The sequence below is a fragment of the Rhincodon typus genome, chromosome 32 (assembly GCF_021869965.1).
Source record: "Rhincodon typus isolate 14 chromosome 32, sRhiTyp1.1, whole genome shotgun sequence".
Lineage (NCBI taxonomy): Eukaryota > Metazoa > Chordata > Chondrichthyes > Orectolobiformes > Rhincodontidae > Rhincodon > Rhincodon typus.
This window is the reverse complement of record NC_063363.1, coordinates 10,660,651-10,676,392: the sequence shown is the minus strand read 5'-3', so window position 1 is coordinate 10,676,392 and position 15,742 is coordinate 10,660,651. Positions and strand designations below refer to the sequence as shown.

Genomic DNA, 15,742 nt, shown 5'->3' with positions numbered 1-15,742 from the left:
ATCCAGCTCTACACCTTGTTATCTCAGGAAACCACGGAGTTGGAGCTATTGGAACGTTCCTAATTTCTGTTTTGTGAGAGACTTTGTTCTCCCTTCTTTTTAATGCAAAAGGTCACTGTCCATCTAATATTCTCTTACCAACTTGAGGCTTTTCCTGTCTGGGTCTCTGGACCTGATTGAACTTCTTTGAGTTGGTGGATCTTGAGGTTTGTTGTTTAGTACCTGTTTCCCCTTCACCCAATAGTTTTTTTTATTGGATTTATTATTGTCACATACCTAGGTATTGTGTGCAGTACAGGCTGATACCATACAAAGTGCATTAGGGTACCAGAACAGGGCAAGGAATGCAATGTTACAGCTGTGGGGAAGGCACACAAACAGCAAGGTCAACATTAAGTTTGGAATTTGAGGGGTCCGTTCAGAGATCTAATAACAGCAGGGACCAAGCAGATCTTGAATCTGTTGGTATGTGTGTTTTAAGTGTTTTATGCCTTTTGGCCGACAGAGGTTGGATGAGATTAGAACCCAGGTGGGAAGGGTCTTTGATATTGGCAGTGAGAAGTATAGATGGAGTCAATGGATGGAAGGTTGGCTTGTGTGGGGAGTGGGCTATGTTCACAATTCTGTTGTTTCTTACAGTACCGGGCAGAGCAGTTGCCATACCAAACTATGATCTATCTGGATAGAATGCTTTCTGTAGTGTGTCTATATAAAATTGGTAGGAGTCTTCACAGGCATGTGGAATTTCCTTAGCCTCCTGAGGAAGTAGGGGGTGTTGTTGTTGTATTGGTGAGCGGGAATGATCCACCCACCACCACCCCTCAATGCTCGGCCCTGTCTCTGAGACAAGCAAAACCATCAGAAACTCTGTCTTAAAAACAAATTGTGTCTGTGTCTCAGTTCCTGTCACCTGGCTCCTTGGGGCTGCGTCCAAATTATAAGGAACGACCAACACCATCTCCCCACCACCCTCTTCCCCTCCCCCTCCCCCCGCCACCTCCCAGAACAGCACTCCCTGCTGCTTTCAGAGAAAAAGTTTAAATCTCTCTTCTCGAGAGAACCCATGGTCTTTGCAAACTTCCTGCCACCACCCCCCCCACCACCCATCTTCCCTCTCTCCCCTACCCCCACCTTCTCACGTTTGCCTTCCTTCAGTTCTTTGTCACTGATGGCGTCTCCTGTTGTCCTGTGCCAGGTATCAGAGTGCTGGATGGACCCCTGACTGACAGTATGGAGGCAATTGCATTTAACAAGCACTTTCAGATCAATGATATTTACAGCTGCAGGTGAGCGTCCCACGTGGGGAAGGGGAAAGGTAACAGGGTGGGGATGGGGGTGGGGGTGGTAATATATCTGGGATACGTGGTTGGGAGGTGTCTGTAATGGAGCTGGGCGCAAGGGACAGGTAATTATCTGTGGTTACAGGGCTTTGCTGTAATATCCCTTGGCGGGGCGGAGAGGGGTTGTAATACTGGAAGTGTGTGGGGGTGGGGGATCGGATGCTGTAATATATAAGTAGGTAGGGCTGTATTGTGCTGGAAGTGCAGGGAAATGGTGCTGTAATATTCCTGGGGTAGGTGTGGCTGTAATGTAACAAAGGTGCACAGGCACAGTGCTGTAATATAGTTGGAGTGGAAGGGGCTGTCATGTATGCTGGAGGTGCACAGGTAAGGTGCTGTAAGGGGAAAGGAGCTGTATGGTATGGACTGCAATAGTCCAGCCATACATGACTAACATTCCAAATGCAAAGCTGGCAAATTGATATCACTAATTTAATACATTAGTGCAATTTGAGTTCTAAATCATAGTATCCCTACAGTGTGGAAGCAAGCCATTTGGCCTATTGAGTCCACACTGTCCCAATCCCCCCAATAGAGCAGACCCACTCTCCTCTACCCTATCCCTGTAACCCTGCGTTTCCCATGGCTAACCCATCTAACCTGCATATCCCTGAACACTACAGGCAATTTAGCATGGCCAATTCACCTAACCTGCACATCTTTGGACTGCAGGAGGAAACTGGAGCACCCAGAGGAAACCCACACAGACACAGGGAGTTTGCACAGACAGTCGCCCGAGGGTGGAATTGAATCTGGGTCCCTGGCGCTCTGAGAGAGCAGTGCTAACCTCTGAGCCACCGTGCTTTAAACGAAATGATTTACCTGTTACAGCCGATCACATTAACCACGCACAAAGCGTTATATATATTTGATATTTATGTCCTGACTCAAAAAGATCTCGGGAGTGAGTTAGTGAGACAACCATGAGCACAGGGAGTAGTGTCTTTGTTTGTTGTGACACTTTACTCTGAAATGTAAAATTACACATTGAGCACTAAATTACATGCAGTGAACTTGTTACATAGCCAGCCCTTCCAATTTTAGCTAAACTGTGGAAACAAGTCTTGTAACCCTGAGCATTGCAGTTTAAACAGAGGTCATTGTGCATTTTTTAAAACAAAACAATGTACTAGAATGTTCTGGGCCACAAACAGTAATAAATTCAGACTTGTATCCAGCAGCCCCTGTGTCTGGATGACACAAGCCCTCTGCAATCACTGTAGGAGATACACAAGCTTCAAACAAATTGACAGTGTGGGCCATGAGAGTGAAACTTGAACACCATTCAATTTTCATCCATTTCCTTTACCATCAACCCTCCAGATAAAGTAAACTCCAAGTGCTTTTGTCTTTCCCTAAGTGGGTTGTAAATTCTTCCAAAAGACGGTTTGTTTATTTTTTTGGCTCAGACAGTGTGCATGACAGTTGACTTACGAATGATGTACAGTTTGCTGCTGGGCCTGATTGTTTTGCTGCATTTGCAGAATCCTGCAGAATTGCTGAGCAGGTCAGGTAGTGTCAGAAGAGAGTTAGAAGTCGCACGACACCAGGTTATAGTCCTACAGGTTTATTTGACATCATGAGCTTTCCGAGCACCGCTCCTTCGTCGCTCCGAAAGCTGATGTTTTCAAATAACCCTGTTGGACTATAAACTGGTGTTGTGTGATTTCTGACTTTGCTCACCGCTGTCCAACAGCGGCACCTCCACATCATGTGCGGAGAGAAACCAGGCTCTGATAAACGGGCACTGATCTGAAACACTCACACTCATTTCGCCCTCCACTCCTGATGCTTGACATGTGGAGCATGTCTAACCTTTTTCTGTTTTTAAACAGTCCGTGCTATTTTTGCTCCTCCTGCTCTTCCCCATCCGACCCTATAGCCATCTCCTTCAATTCATTTCTCCCTCTTGGTACATTAAGCCTCACCTTACCTACGTTTTGCGTTCTCCCTGCTGTGTTCTTTCCCTTTTTAAGTTTGTTTTTACTCAATCTCTGGGATGAAGATGTCGCTGGTTAGGCCAACATTTGTTGTTCATCCTTAGTTGCCCTGAAGGCAGTTCAGAATCATCTATTTTCCTTTGGGTCTGGAATCATGTGTAGGCCAGACCAGGTAAGGTTAGCAGATTTCCTTCCCTAAAGGACATTAGTGAACCAGATAGGGCTTTTCTGACAATGGATTCACGGTCATCATTAGACTCCTAATTCCAGAATCAGATTTTTTTTTTTTTTTTAAACCACAAGCACTCTAGTAGTTTTGTTTTCACAATTGAGACTAGCTTTCTAATGGAGATTTACTGAAATTTAGATTCCCTCAAGTTGCTCTAATGGGATTTGAACTCTCATCTCTGGACCATTCGGGTCAAATGGCCAGTCATGTCCCAGAACAGACTGGTAGCAGCCATGATCTCATTGAATGGTGCAGAAGGCTTCATGGGCTGAATGGCCTCCTTTTCTGATCCTACGTTATTTATGGTTTTATATAAGGCTGAGGGGGAAGGAATCCAAATAAATAAAAACAGCCCCAAATCTCTTTTCACCCATTATCCATACAAGGACAGCGCCACTGGGTGTTCTCAGCATATCTCCAAATGAGAGCTTGACTAAATATGAAATCAGTCAAATTTTCCAGATTGTCGCATCCGCTTTGAGCAGGAGAGCTCTATTTCAATGTTTAGAATCTGCCAGAGCAGAATGTCTTTTCCTTCTGTATCCCAACCACTCAAGCTGGATCCTGTAGCTGCCAGTTTGTGTTTGTTTTTTTTAAAAGCTTTTCTGTAAAACTCCTGGAATTCGTATTCCCAGAAAGTAAATTTCCCGACATGTTTTGAAAGGATGATACACTGGGAAAACTTCCATCTCCCTGCCTGCCTTTCTAATTGATTGAAAAGTTGTAAAGGCACAGATTTAGTGATAATTTCATGGGTTTCAGTTCCCTCCTGCCCCGATGTTGGGCCTATCCTAGCCATTGGCGCATGGGGTCAGTTATCCAACAGTCCATCTCTGCTCTTTGGTCAGTCCCTCTCATACCTCCTTTTTCTTCTTTCCTTCCCACAGCTGGGGTCCTGATGATGATGGGAAAACCGTAGACGGCCCACATCCACTCGGGAAGGTAAGAGACTGACTGGGGGAAGTGGGCGTGTGGTACAGACAGAGATCCCACTGCATCCAGAACTGGGCAACTTGACAAAGGTGTGAAGCACCTTGGAACATTTAACTGTTGTAAGGGTGCTATTGAAATGGCGTTGTCCAGATGGTCACTGCGTCCTGGAGCTTCTGTGCCCCATCAGTTGCCAACTGCCTGTAACCATGAGGAGGAATTTCTTCTCTCTGAGGGGAGTGAATCTGTGGAATTCTTGCAATTAGGCCATTACATACATTTGAGGTTAAGATAGACCAATTTTGAATTCTAGAGGCTTCATTCTGTGGCATATAGCCTCCGACTACATTGGTCATTCAAACATCTCCGTCTCTAACGTTACAACCGATATGCATATCCAGAAGCTAATTGGGTAATAAAACGCCTTGTTCTCCTATTAACCATACAGCATGGGAACAGACCCTTTGGTCCAACTTGTCCATACTGACCAAGTTTCTCATCAAACTAGTCCCAATTACCTACTTTTGGCCCATATCCCTCTAAACCTTTCCTATTCATGTACCCATCCAGATATGAGGTAATGAATAATTGCCAGCTGCATACAAGCCAAATGAGTTAATTGGCAACGGAGCATCACTAACTAGTTTTGCTTTTAACTGATGCTAAATATGCAATATCAGTTCATTGTCTAACTTGGTTTTAGAAAAATGCCAGAGATGAAAGTGGGTTTGATCCACTCTAGAATTAGGCTTCAACTCTGGCCATAACCGAATTGTAACTCTGGAGACAGACAATTTTGTGACTTAATTTTGAGCGTATAAGTTCCATTTTTGTTCTATTACTTACCTTTTTCTCATTGTGGTGTCTGGAGTGGACTATCTTAATTTCTGGGCAGTCCTGGAGAGTTGGCCTCTCCAGTAGACAAGGAAAGTAGATCTAAAAACGATATTGTGGGTCTCCCATTGGAGCATCTGAGTATGACTGTGATGTGTATGAAAAGATGTTGTTGGGATATTTCAAAGCTTTGACCAATGTGTTCATAATCTTTGAACAAAGAAGAGGTCAACATTGTTAGCCATGAGGTTGTTGGCTTGCTCGCTGAGCTGGCTGGTTATCATACAGACATTTCATCGTCATCCTAGGTAACATCATGCAGAACAGAACCAGAAATGGCACAACCCTGCTTCACAGACCGGATCATATAAATACCAATTGGAGTAGAATGACATCGCTTCATCGGAGGCCGCACTGATGATGTTACCTAGCGTGGTGACGAAACGTAAATACGATTACCAGCCAGCTCGGCAAACAAACCAACGACCTTATCCACAACCTGGGCTACAAATCTTCGCAAGAACCTTAACTTGTTAGCCCTGTTTACAGGCCCAAATCTCAAACTTTTGAAGGTGCTTTTGTTCCACACAGGATGGTCTTTCTGTTCCTCTGAACATAGTGAGAAAAAAAACCCTTGATCAAATCCAGCTCATGGCCAGTAACAATAGTCCTTTCACTGAGGTGTGCTATGGAGTCCCCTTCTTTCAGGTAGCTGTTCAGCTTTTATTATAGCAGAAGGAAGGGAGTTCTAAACGTGCGGAGCAGGTGATGTGAAACTTGTCTTTTGACATCCCAGATATTCAGGAAGATGGGGAATCTGAGGCAGATAATGATTTGACTGCCGGGAGATTTTGGTGCTGAACTGCAGATTAGGAGTTGGAATTCATTTGAAGATATTTGTGTGAAGCACCTTGGAACATTGCACTGTTTTAAGGCTGCTATGTCAATGCACGTGGTTGCTGTCGAGATGGTTCATGCATCCTGGGACCTCTGCTCCATCCGTTGAAAAGTTCCTGAAGCCATAAAGTATGTAACCATGAGGAGGAATATCTTCTCTGAGGGGAGTAAATCCATGGAATTCTTGCCACTGGGTCATCACTTGTATTCAAGGCTGCAATTGATTCCAAATCTCTCCATCAGGGATTCAACGATTATGGGGAAAATGCAGGAAAGTGGAGTCGAGGATTATCAGATCAGCCATGACTGCATTTGAAGAGTAGACTCAATGGGCTGAATGGCATGTTTCTGCTTCTGTATCTTAGGGTGTTCTATCGATGTGCAGAGACAGGCTCTCGGTCTGTGCTTGGGAGGAGGAAGTTAAAGCCTGTCTGAATTTCTTTATTGCAAACCACTTTGTTTATGCTTTTCATTTCTGTTACAAGCCTCCGTGAACTTGTTGACCAAATGAAATCCTAAACACCCACACCTTCCCATGACCCGTCCCAGCCAGGCTCGTCAGTGAAACAATACATGACCGCAAAACAAATCCATTGTAAAAAAAAAAAAAAAAATTAAATGGGCAATGTCACCTGGCTTGTTCCATTGTCCTGCAACAGACAGGAAACGGCCATCTGATACCCTGGGAATAGGGGAGGAGATGTGATGCCGCTGACTAATTCTCTAGACCCCCACCCCCCACCTCAACAACAACTTCTATTAACACAGCGCCTTTAATGTACAAATGGTTTGGAGGGGAACTTGCAGGTGATGGTGTTCCCATGTATCTGCTGTCCTTGTCCTTCTAGACGGACTGACTGCTTCACAGCAGTTCTCCAACGCAAATTAGACTCTGAGCCACGTAATCCATATCCGATCTCCCAAAATGTGGTCAGTGACTTGGCTCTTGAGGAACATTTGAAAGGAAGAAGGCAAAGCAGGAAGACGCAGAAGTGCTGGGAGGGAGTTCCAGCAATTGGGGCCCAGGCACATGAAACCACCCATGATGGAGGAATCAGGAATAACACTAAATGCCAGGTTTGGTGGGGACCCTGATTTTCCAGAGTGGCGGCTCTGCCGGAAATTAGAGAGATGGGGAGGACGGAGAATGTTGGAGGAAACTCAATGGGTCGCGCAGTTTCTGTGAAGAGAGAAACACAGGGTTTCGAGTCTGATATGACTTCATCGACTGAAGAGCTATACTGGGCTTGAAACGTTAACTCTGTTTCTCTCCTCGGATGTTGCCAGACCTACAGAAAATGCTGCAGAAACTCGGCTCAGTTCAGATTTCCAGCATCCACTGCGTTTTGCTTTTGTTTAAAAATACACTCCTAGGACATGGGCTCGCCAGCATTGCCCATCCCTAATTGCCCCTTTTGAAGGTGGTGAGCTGCTGCCTTAAAATCGCTGCAGTCCACCTGCTGTGGGTTGACCCACAATGCCCTCAGGGAGGGAAGTCCAGGAATTTGCCCCACTGACCGTGAAGGAGTGGTGACAAGACAGGATGGTGAGCGGCTTGGAGGGGAGCTTGCAGGCGGTGGTGTTCCCATGCATCTGATGCCTGTGTCCTTCTAGATGGAAGTGGTCATGGGTTTGGAAGGTGCTGTCTGAGGATCTTGGATGAATTGCTGCAGTGCATCTTGTAGTTCGTACTCATTGCTGCTGCTGAGCGTCGGTGGTGGAGAGAGTGAATGTGGGGGCTGCTTTGTCCTGGATGGTGTTAAGTTTCTTGAGTGTCATTGGAGCTGCCTTCTTGTCTGGGCCACTGTCTGATGTTTGAGAGGAGGAGGAAGGGGGCCAAGGGCAGACTCGGAAACAAGATTGAGAAGTTTGCAATAGGTCTTTCTTGAGGTTAAGGGAGATTAATGAGGTGATGGGTGAATGGGACTTGGGGCAAGTTAGGACACAGGCAGTGGGGTTTTTGGATAGCGTCAAGTTTGCAGAGGGTTGGATGTACGATGCCCACCAGTGGGTGTGTAAGAATAGCTGGATTAGTTGGAAATCCAGGTAAACATTGCTTTATTGAGCTGGGCACAATGGGCCCTTTTTTAAAATATCCAAATAAATCTGCTGTGTGAAGGTGCTTGAGTGCTGCAGCAATATCATCTGCTTATCTCTCAATCCACGGTGATCTGTCTGGCTGCAAAGAGCTCAGAGCTTGTGTGGTTTAGCTTAACGTATGCAAATATCAATCTGACTCAAGTTACGGTGAAAAAGTGCTAGAGACATATCTGATGTTCCATCTCAAACTACTGGGGAATTTAGTGTCTTGCTTTTTCTCCTAACTTGATGTAAAAGACGTGACTGTGCTTGCAGTAGAAGTCTCTTTACAATGCACCATGTAGAAATGCACTTATCTTGTCCTGTATCAATAATGTTCACTCCTAATCATCTCACATACGTCATGTGTTAAATACACCTTCAGTAACAAATGGATCTCACTCAGTTGATGGAAGATTGTAATCACCCTACAGCATAAACTGATCTGAGGAGATTTACCAAGAAGTCAGCTCCTCTTTAGAGTTTAAAGAAACAGCAATATCGAAGGATTGAGATGAGTTTTGAAAGGTGAATGTGAGTGAGAAATCCAACCAGGGCAGCGTGCATGGGGCTCTCAGTGACGTTAGTAAGTGAAGGCTGGAATAAATAGGTTATTTGCCTTGGAATCAAGGGATATTGGGAGTAGGCAGGAAGGTGGAAGTTGAAGCCTAAGATCAGCCATGGCCAATTCACATGATCTTTTGTAAATAATGAGTAAAGCACAACGCTGACCTTCAAATTCCAAAATGTCAGACAGTAAATTTCTCAAAACATCCATTTTCCAGCTTTCGTTCCAAAAAGTCATGTGGTTCAATATTTGGCAGTACAGCCAGACCCTGGGTGGCACGGTAGCTCAGTGGTTAGCACTGCTGCCTCAGTGCCAGGGACCCGGGTTTTATTCGAGCAACTGTATGCAAAATTCTCACAGACCGTCGCCCCATGTCTGTGTGGGTTTCCTCCGAGTGCTCCAGTTTCCTCCCACAGTCCAAAGATGTGCAGGTTAGAGTGGATTGGCTATGGTAAATGTAGAGTTACGGGGAGTGGATGGGTCTAGGTGGGATGCTCTTTGCAGGGACTTGATGGGCTGAATGGCCTGCTTCTACACTGTAGGGATTCTATGATTCTGAGTTGTGAATGGGTTCCATTCTCGAGCCTGTACGCCAGTCAGAACACAATGCAGGGCGATATAAAGTAGCTGTCCATAAGTACAAGCAAGATTGCCACCATGCTGGACAAAGGGTCCAGTGGACATCTGAGTTGGTCCTGGGGGCCCTGGCAACACCGTGTGGTCAAATCAAAGATCCAACCGGTCAGGACACTCTCTTTTCTGTCACTATAACAATTGGGTTCCCTTTTACATTGCTGTTCTTCCAACTTGTCCCGATGAGCGCAAGATAAAGCGTTTCAGCAAAATCTGTCAATTTTTCAGCAAAGCTCAACTGAAGTAAGATTTCACCAGCTGCCGGGGTGAGATTTAAACCTGTCTTCCCAGAGCATTCACCTGAGCCTCTGGGTTGCTGGTTCAGTAGCAATGCAGGCAGATGAAGTGGTAAACTTGGAGATGTTGGCCTTGAACAGAGTGTAACAGCGATTTATTGGGACTTTAAGGGTTGATCTATGAGGATGTAGAATCATAGAGTCCCTCCAATGTGGAAGCAGGCCATTGAGCCCATCAAATCCACACCTACCGGGCTACCATTTCCTTGTAGCTTTGCATTTCTCATGCTAACCCACATAGCCTGTACATGCGTTGGCATGGATCAATAAGATGGGGAAGGTCATATTTGTATCTGGGACAGACGTGAGTGTTGGGAATGAGTAAGTGAAGTTCAGTTCTGTGTTTTTCTCACTGTTCGTGCAATGATCACCCAAACGAAGCCTTGGCCAGACCTGCACAACCTGTCAGGAAATAAAACAGTGAACCAAGATTGAAGAGGTTGAGGACCTTTTTCTGGAGAGAAACAAATGCTGAGGATGGGGATGGGAGTGCATTGAGTACAAAAGATGGGAGGCCATGTTATTGGCTGTACAGGACATTGGTGAGGGCATTTTTGGGGGAGTCCAAAACGAGAGGGCATAGTTTTAAAGTGAGAGGGGAAAGATTTAAAGGGGACCTAAGGGACAACTTTTCACGCACAGGGTGGTGCGTGTCGAGCATGAGCTGCCAGAGGAAGTGGTGGAGGCTGGCACAACTAGAACAATTCAAGAGCATTTGGATTGGTATATGAATAGAAACGTTTTCGAGGGAGATGGGCAAATGCTGGTAAACGGGACAAGGTTTACTTGGGGTATTTGGTCGGCATGGACAAGTTGGACCGAAGGGTCTGTTTCAGTGCTGTATATCTCTGTCACAGATTAGGACCTGGGACAAAACTCATTGTGAAACTACGTATATGAATTGCAGTTTTAAAGTGAGTGGAGATAGATATAGGGGAGATGTCAGAGGTAGGCTCTTTACTCAGAGTGGTAGGGGTGTGGAATGCATTGCCGGAGATGGTGATGGAGTCGGCCTCATTAGGAGCATTTAAGCGGCTGTTAGCTAGGCGTATGGATGATAGTATAAGGTAGGGGTGGAGGTTAGATAGACCTTAGGTTTAGGGTAAAAGTTCGGCACAACATCGTGGGCTGAAGGGCCTGTACTGTTCTATGTTCTATCCCTGGAGACTACAGACAATTTCCCATGGCCAATCACCTAACCTGCACATCTTTGGACTGTGGGAGAAAACCGGAGCACCCAGAGGAAACCCATGCAAACACGGAGATAGTTGTCTGAGGGTGGCTTGCGGCAACGATGCTAACTACTGAGCTACCACATCGCCCAGGATAAAAGATACTTAAACCTGATTTGTATTCCATTGCATTTAGAAGGTCAAAGGGAGATTTAATCAGTGTTTGAAATGATAAAGGAGACTGATAGAACAGATACAGAAAACCAAGTTCCTGTGGTGAGGGAATACAGAATAAGTCTTTTGATTTGATTTTATCCATTGTGCTGAATTAGAAGTGAAATCGGGAAGCAGCTCTTCCTGGCACAAATGGTAGTGGAATTCTGGAACTCTTGCCTGTAAGGCTATGGCTACCAGTGCAATTAGAGAGGTTGTGTGGTGCAATGGATCTCCACCTCTAAACAGAAGATCCAGGTTCAAGTCCCACTTCATGACTTGATGGACATGGTGTGGCCAAAGCAGGTATCAACTTTCCAACGCAACCCTGTGGTGGGAGAGAATCCTACTCAGCTGAGAGATGGAAGAAATGTTGGCATCCCTGCCATCACCCATAGCTCCTGACTATGACATGCATGGGAAAGTAGCCCAGACAATGAAGTGTAACACATTGTCACTGACACAGTTAACATCCTCAAGACTGAGATTGATTGATTGATTCCTGCTGTATCAAGAGATAGGGAATGCAGACAGGTGAGGGATTGAACTGAATAGAAGGATTTGAGGGGCTGAATAGCCACGTCCACTGTGAGTTTGTGTTATGGGAGGCACAGTGGCTCAGCTGTTAGCGCTGCTGCCTCACAGCACCGGGGACCCGGGTTCAATTCCACCATTGGACAGCTTTCAGTGTGGAGTTTGCACATTCTCCCTGTGTCTGCGTGGGTTTCCTCCAGGTGCTCCGGTTTCCTCCCACAGTCCAAGATGTGCAGGTTAGGTAGATTGGGTAATTTAGCATAGCCATAGTTCCCAGGGATGTGCAAGCTAAGTGGTTTAGCCATTGGGAAACACAGGCAACAGGGATGTTGGGGGTGGGGTTGGGTGGAATGCTGTTTGGAGGGTCGGCATGGTCTCAATGGGCTGACTGGCCTGCGTCCACACTGGAGGGATTCTATGTTGAGTGCAGCGTCCAATATTTCTCCTCACCGTCAGATTCTGTGTTCGGTCCTTAGTCGCTGTTGAATTATCTGACCTCAAGGATGGTCAGCATGTCATTGCACTGGGATGGGGAAGGAATGGTCAAAGACCTCTCCTGTTTACTGAGCGCCCCCCTCCCCACTCCCGCCAACCTTCTTTCTTTTCCCACATTCTCGAGCTCCCTGTCCTATCTGGAGACAAAGTAGTGAAAGATCTGTCCTGAAAATCATTGCTAGCTTCGCAGTTTGCCTCTAGGTGGCGTTTAAAGCTCATGGCACCAATTTGTTCTTTAGCCAGACCCTGTGTATGTTGGCTCCTGACAAATTGCACGTTCCTCCGTTCAGTGCAGCCTTTCCCCCAATTCGATTTCCTTTTAAGCATTTTGGAAGCTGCACGAAAACCTTGTTGTGCCGAGCTGTGATCTGCTGAAAATGAGCAGCCCATAGTCTTCCATTGGATGACCCAGATTGAGGTCTCTTTGCACTGCTTCTTCGTTCATCCATCATCTGTAGACCACTGTTTTGACAACGGCTTTGCAAACTCGCTTCCTAAATAGGGAGGGAGCCAGGGCCCTGTCTCTCTCCTAAATTCTTGAATACATCATTTGTGAATATAGCAGCATTGGGGAAGGATGGAGGGAGGAGGCATCGAGAAGGTGAATCTTGTATCAAACACCTCTTTGTGAAGGCATTGCTTACCTCTTGAGGAAGAGGGTGGCTACTTTACAATTGAACTCTCCTTTCCTGTTGGTCTGTTTATAGATGTGCTTTGACAAAAGTGGATTTAGACTGCTTTCCTCCCCAGCTGAGTGAGGTTACAGCGTCAGTGTGCCCCTTGGTGCCAATATTCAGGGAAGTGGTGGCATGGACAACAAGAGTTGAGGGTTGGATGGGTGTCAGTTGGCATAGAGTGTCCATAGTGCAGCCTTTGAAGGAGCACAGACCTGTATCTCCCATTGTTCCCACAGCAGGGATTCAGTCTAATCTGGATCACAAGTGGAGTGCCTCACGTAGGTTCTAGATAGTAAGAACTGCCGATGCTGGAGTCTGAGATAACAGTGTGGAGCTGGAGGAACACAGCAGGCCAGGCAGCATCAGAGGAGCAGGAAATTCATTTTCTGAAGAAGGGTCCCGACGCGAAACGTCAGCTTTCCTGCTCCTCTGATGCTGCCTGGCCTGCTGGTCCTAGCTGCCCATTAAACCCTTTTCATTCCAGTGGCCCTGTTTGTCTGTGGGGTAAGTTCATAACTATTCACAAGAACCTGTAGCCAAGGGTGGAGATTCCTATCTATTAACACTGTCTCATCGTTAATTGTGTTTGAGGGCAGGTAGAGGCCATGAATTGGAGTTGCTAGTGAATGTGTATAAACAGCCACATACTGAAACTGGTTAGGTTGAGGCAAGTGCTAGTAATATTTCATTCTAAGTATGAAACTGAGTAAAGATTAGTTCTAGTATTATGCTTCACCTGCTGGCTTTGTGGATTGATGTCTGATTCACCTCTAACAAGGTCTATTACCTAATGCGACAGTTTGTTATTCCTCATAACTTAAGAAATTGGTATTGAAGGATTCAACAGATGTTTATTACAGTTGGCTGTTATGTGCAGTTACTACATTCACAGACAGTGCCTGAGCTTGGATTAGGCTATTTGGTAACAACAGTGGAAGAGCGCACTTTTGGTAGCTTGTCATCCTTCACGTGATCCACTTTGAGGTTGTGTATGCAATTTTTAATTGTAGTATGTAACCCAAAGGTTACATATACAGTGATAATGGAGTCATGAGCTTAGCTCTTAAATGGATACTTACCCACCTTGTCTCTGAAAGAGACATAGCACGACACCAATTGTAACATGCGGTCAGACTGGATTATTCAGGCAATGTTAACAACGTGACTCGTTATGAAGAATCTTCCGAGTTCTCACTTTGTGGTATCTTTTTCTCCACTGCAAACTTGTTTGCTCACGGTTGGTTGAAAGAAAGTGCAGGTTTATAGGGAAAGGATGAGGGTTCTTGGACTTGTTCTCACTGGATAAGCATCTTTGTAATTTTTTGCACTCACCAGGCCATTTCATTGTTTCACAGAATTGTTACAGTGCAGGAGGAGGTTAGTTGGGCCATTGTGCCTATACCAGCTGTTCAAATGAGCATCATTAACTTGTGCCAATCTCCTGCTTTCCCAACCCCCCATACCCGTGAACACTCTTTCTGTCCAAATAATCACTCAATGCCCACTTGAATGCTTCAGTCGAACTTGCAGCAGTGCTTTCCATACCTTTTCATTCAGTTAATTGTTAAACATTTTTTCTTACATCACAGTTGCTGCTTTTGCACATCACTTTAAATCTAGGCACTTTCATTTTTTTTTCTTTTTACAAGCAGAAACTGTTTCTCCCTATCTGCGGGCGACTGTGTGGAGTTTGCACATTCTCCCCGTGTCTGCGTGGGCTTCCTCCAGGTGCTCCAGTTTCCTCCTAGAGTCCAAAGATGTGCAGGCTAGGTGGATTGGCCATGGGAAACTGCCCATAGTGTTCAGGGATGTGTAGATTAGGTGGGTTATAGGGGAATGGGTCTGGGTGGGATGCTCTGAGGGTTGGTGTGGACTTGTTGGGCTGAAGGGCCTGTTTCCACACAGTTAGGGGTTCTATGATTCTATCCACTGTATCCATGATTTCGAAAAGTCTATCTGATCTCCTCCCAGCTACTTTCTGTCCAAGGAAAACAGTCCCAACCTGGAACAAAAACACAGCTGCTGGAAAAGCTCAGCAGGTCTGGCAGCATCTGTAAAGGAAAAAACAGTTAATGTTTCGGGTCCAACGACCCTTCCTCAGAACCTGGAGTATGGTGTGCAGTTTTGATCTCCTTATCCAAGGGAAGATGTTCTGGCTATGGAGGGACTGCAAGCAAGATTTACCAAACTGATTGCTGATGAAAGAACTGATGTATGGAGAGAGACTGGTTTCACTGGAGTTTAGAAAAATGAAGGGAATCTCATTGAAGCCTATAAAATACTAAAAAGACGAGACAGGGTAAACACAGGAAGGATCTTCCCAATGACTAGGAAATCCAGAACCAGTGGTCACAATCTTGGGATATAGGGTAGGACTGTGATGAGGAGAAATTTCTTCACCCAGAGAGCAATGAGCCTGTGGAATTCTCTGCCACAGAAAGTGGTTGAGACCAAAGCACTGTTTTTAAGGCATTGAATATATTTTTTAGAGCTAAAAGGATCAAAGGGTATGGGGAGAAAGCAGGAACAGGGAACTGAGCTGGATGATCGGCCGTGATCATATTGAGTGGGGGAGCGGACTCGAAAGGCCCAATGGCCTACTCCTGCTCCTATTTTCTGTATGCTTCTTCAATCTGTCCTCATAAACTGAGGTTTCTCGTTCCTGGAACCGTTCTTGTGAATCGCTTCCACAGTCTCTCCAAAGCATCCACGTCTTTCCTATAATGTGGCACTCAACTGTACACAACAACCCAGCTAAGGACGTAGTTGAGGTTTCTTTAGAAAGCCGTGACAGGTTCATGGATATTGTACTCCCAGCAGGAGGAGTGCTTCGGCAAGTTGGGACTAGAGCCTGACTTGGCTGTTTTCCACCCCTTCCTCTGATGACCCAGATAAGATTGACTTG

The 15,742-nt window shown here is 45.6% G+C and overlaps 1 protein-coding gene across 1 annotated transcript in view; it reads left to right on the top strand.

Moving 5' to 3' along the window:
- Nucleotides 1-15,742, top strand: part of LOC109938883 (proprotein convertase subtilisin/kexin type 7-like) — a 48,817-nt gene that overhangs the window by 27,366 nt on the left and 5,709 nt on the right. Inside the window, exons 6-7 of the mRNA XM_048615364.1 lie at nucleotides 1,196-1,286; nucleotides 4,397-4,451. Coding sequence (XP_048471321.1) covers nucleotides 1,196-1,286; nucleotides 4,397-4,451 — 146 coding nt within the window. The remainder of the gene's footprint in view (nucleotides 1-1,195; nucleotides 1,287-4,396; nucleotides 4,452-15,742) is intronic.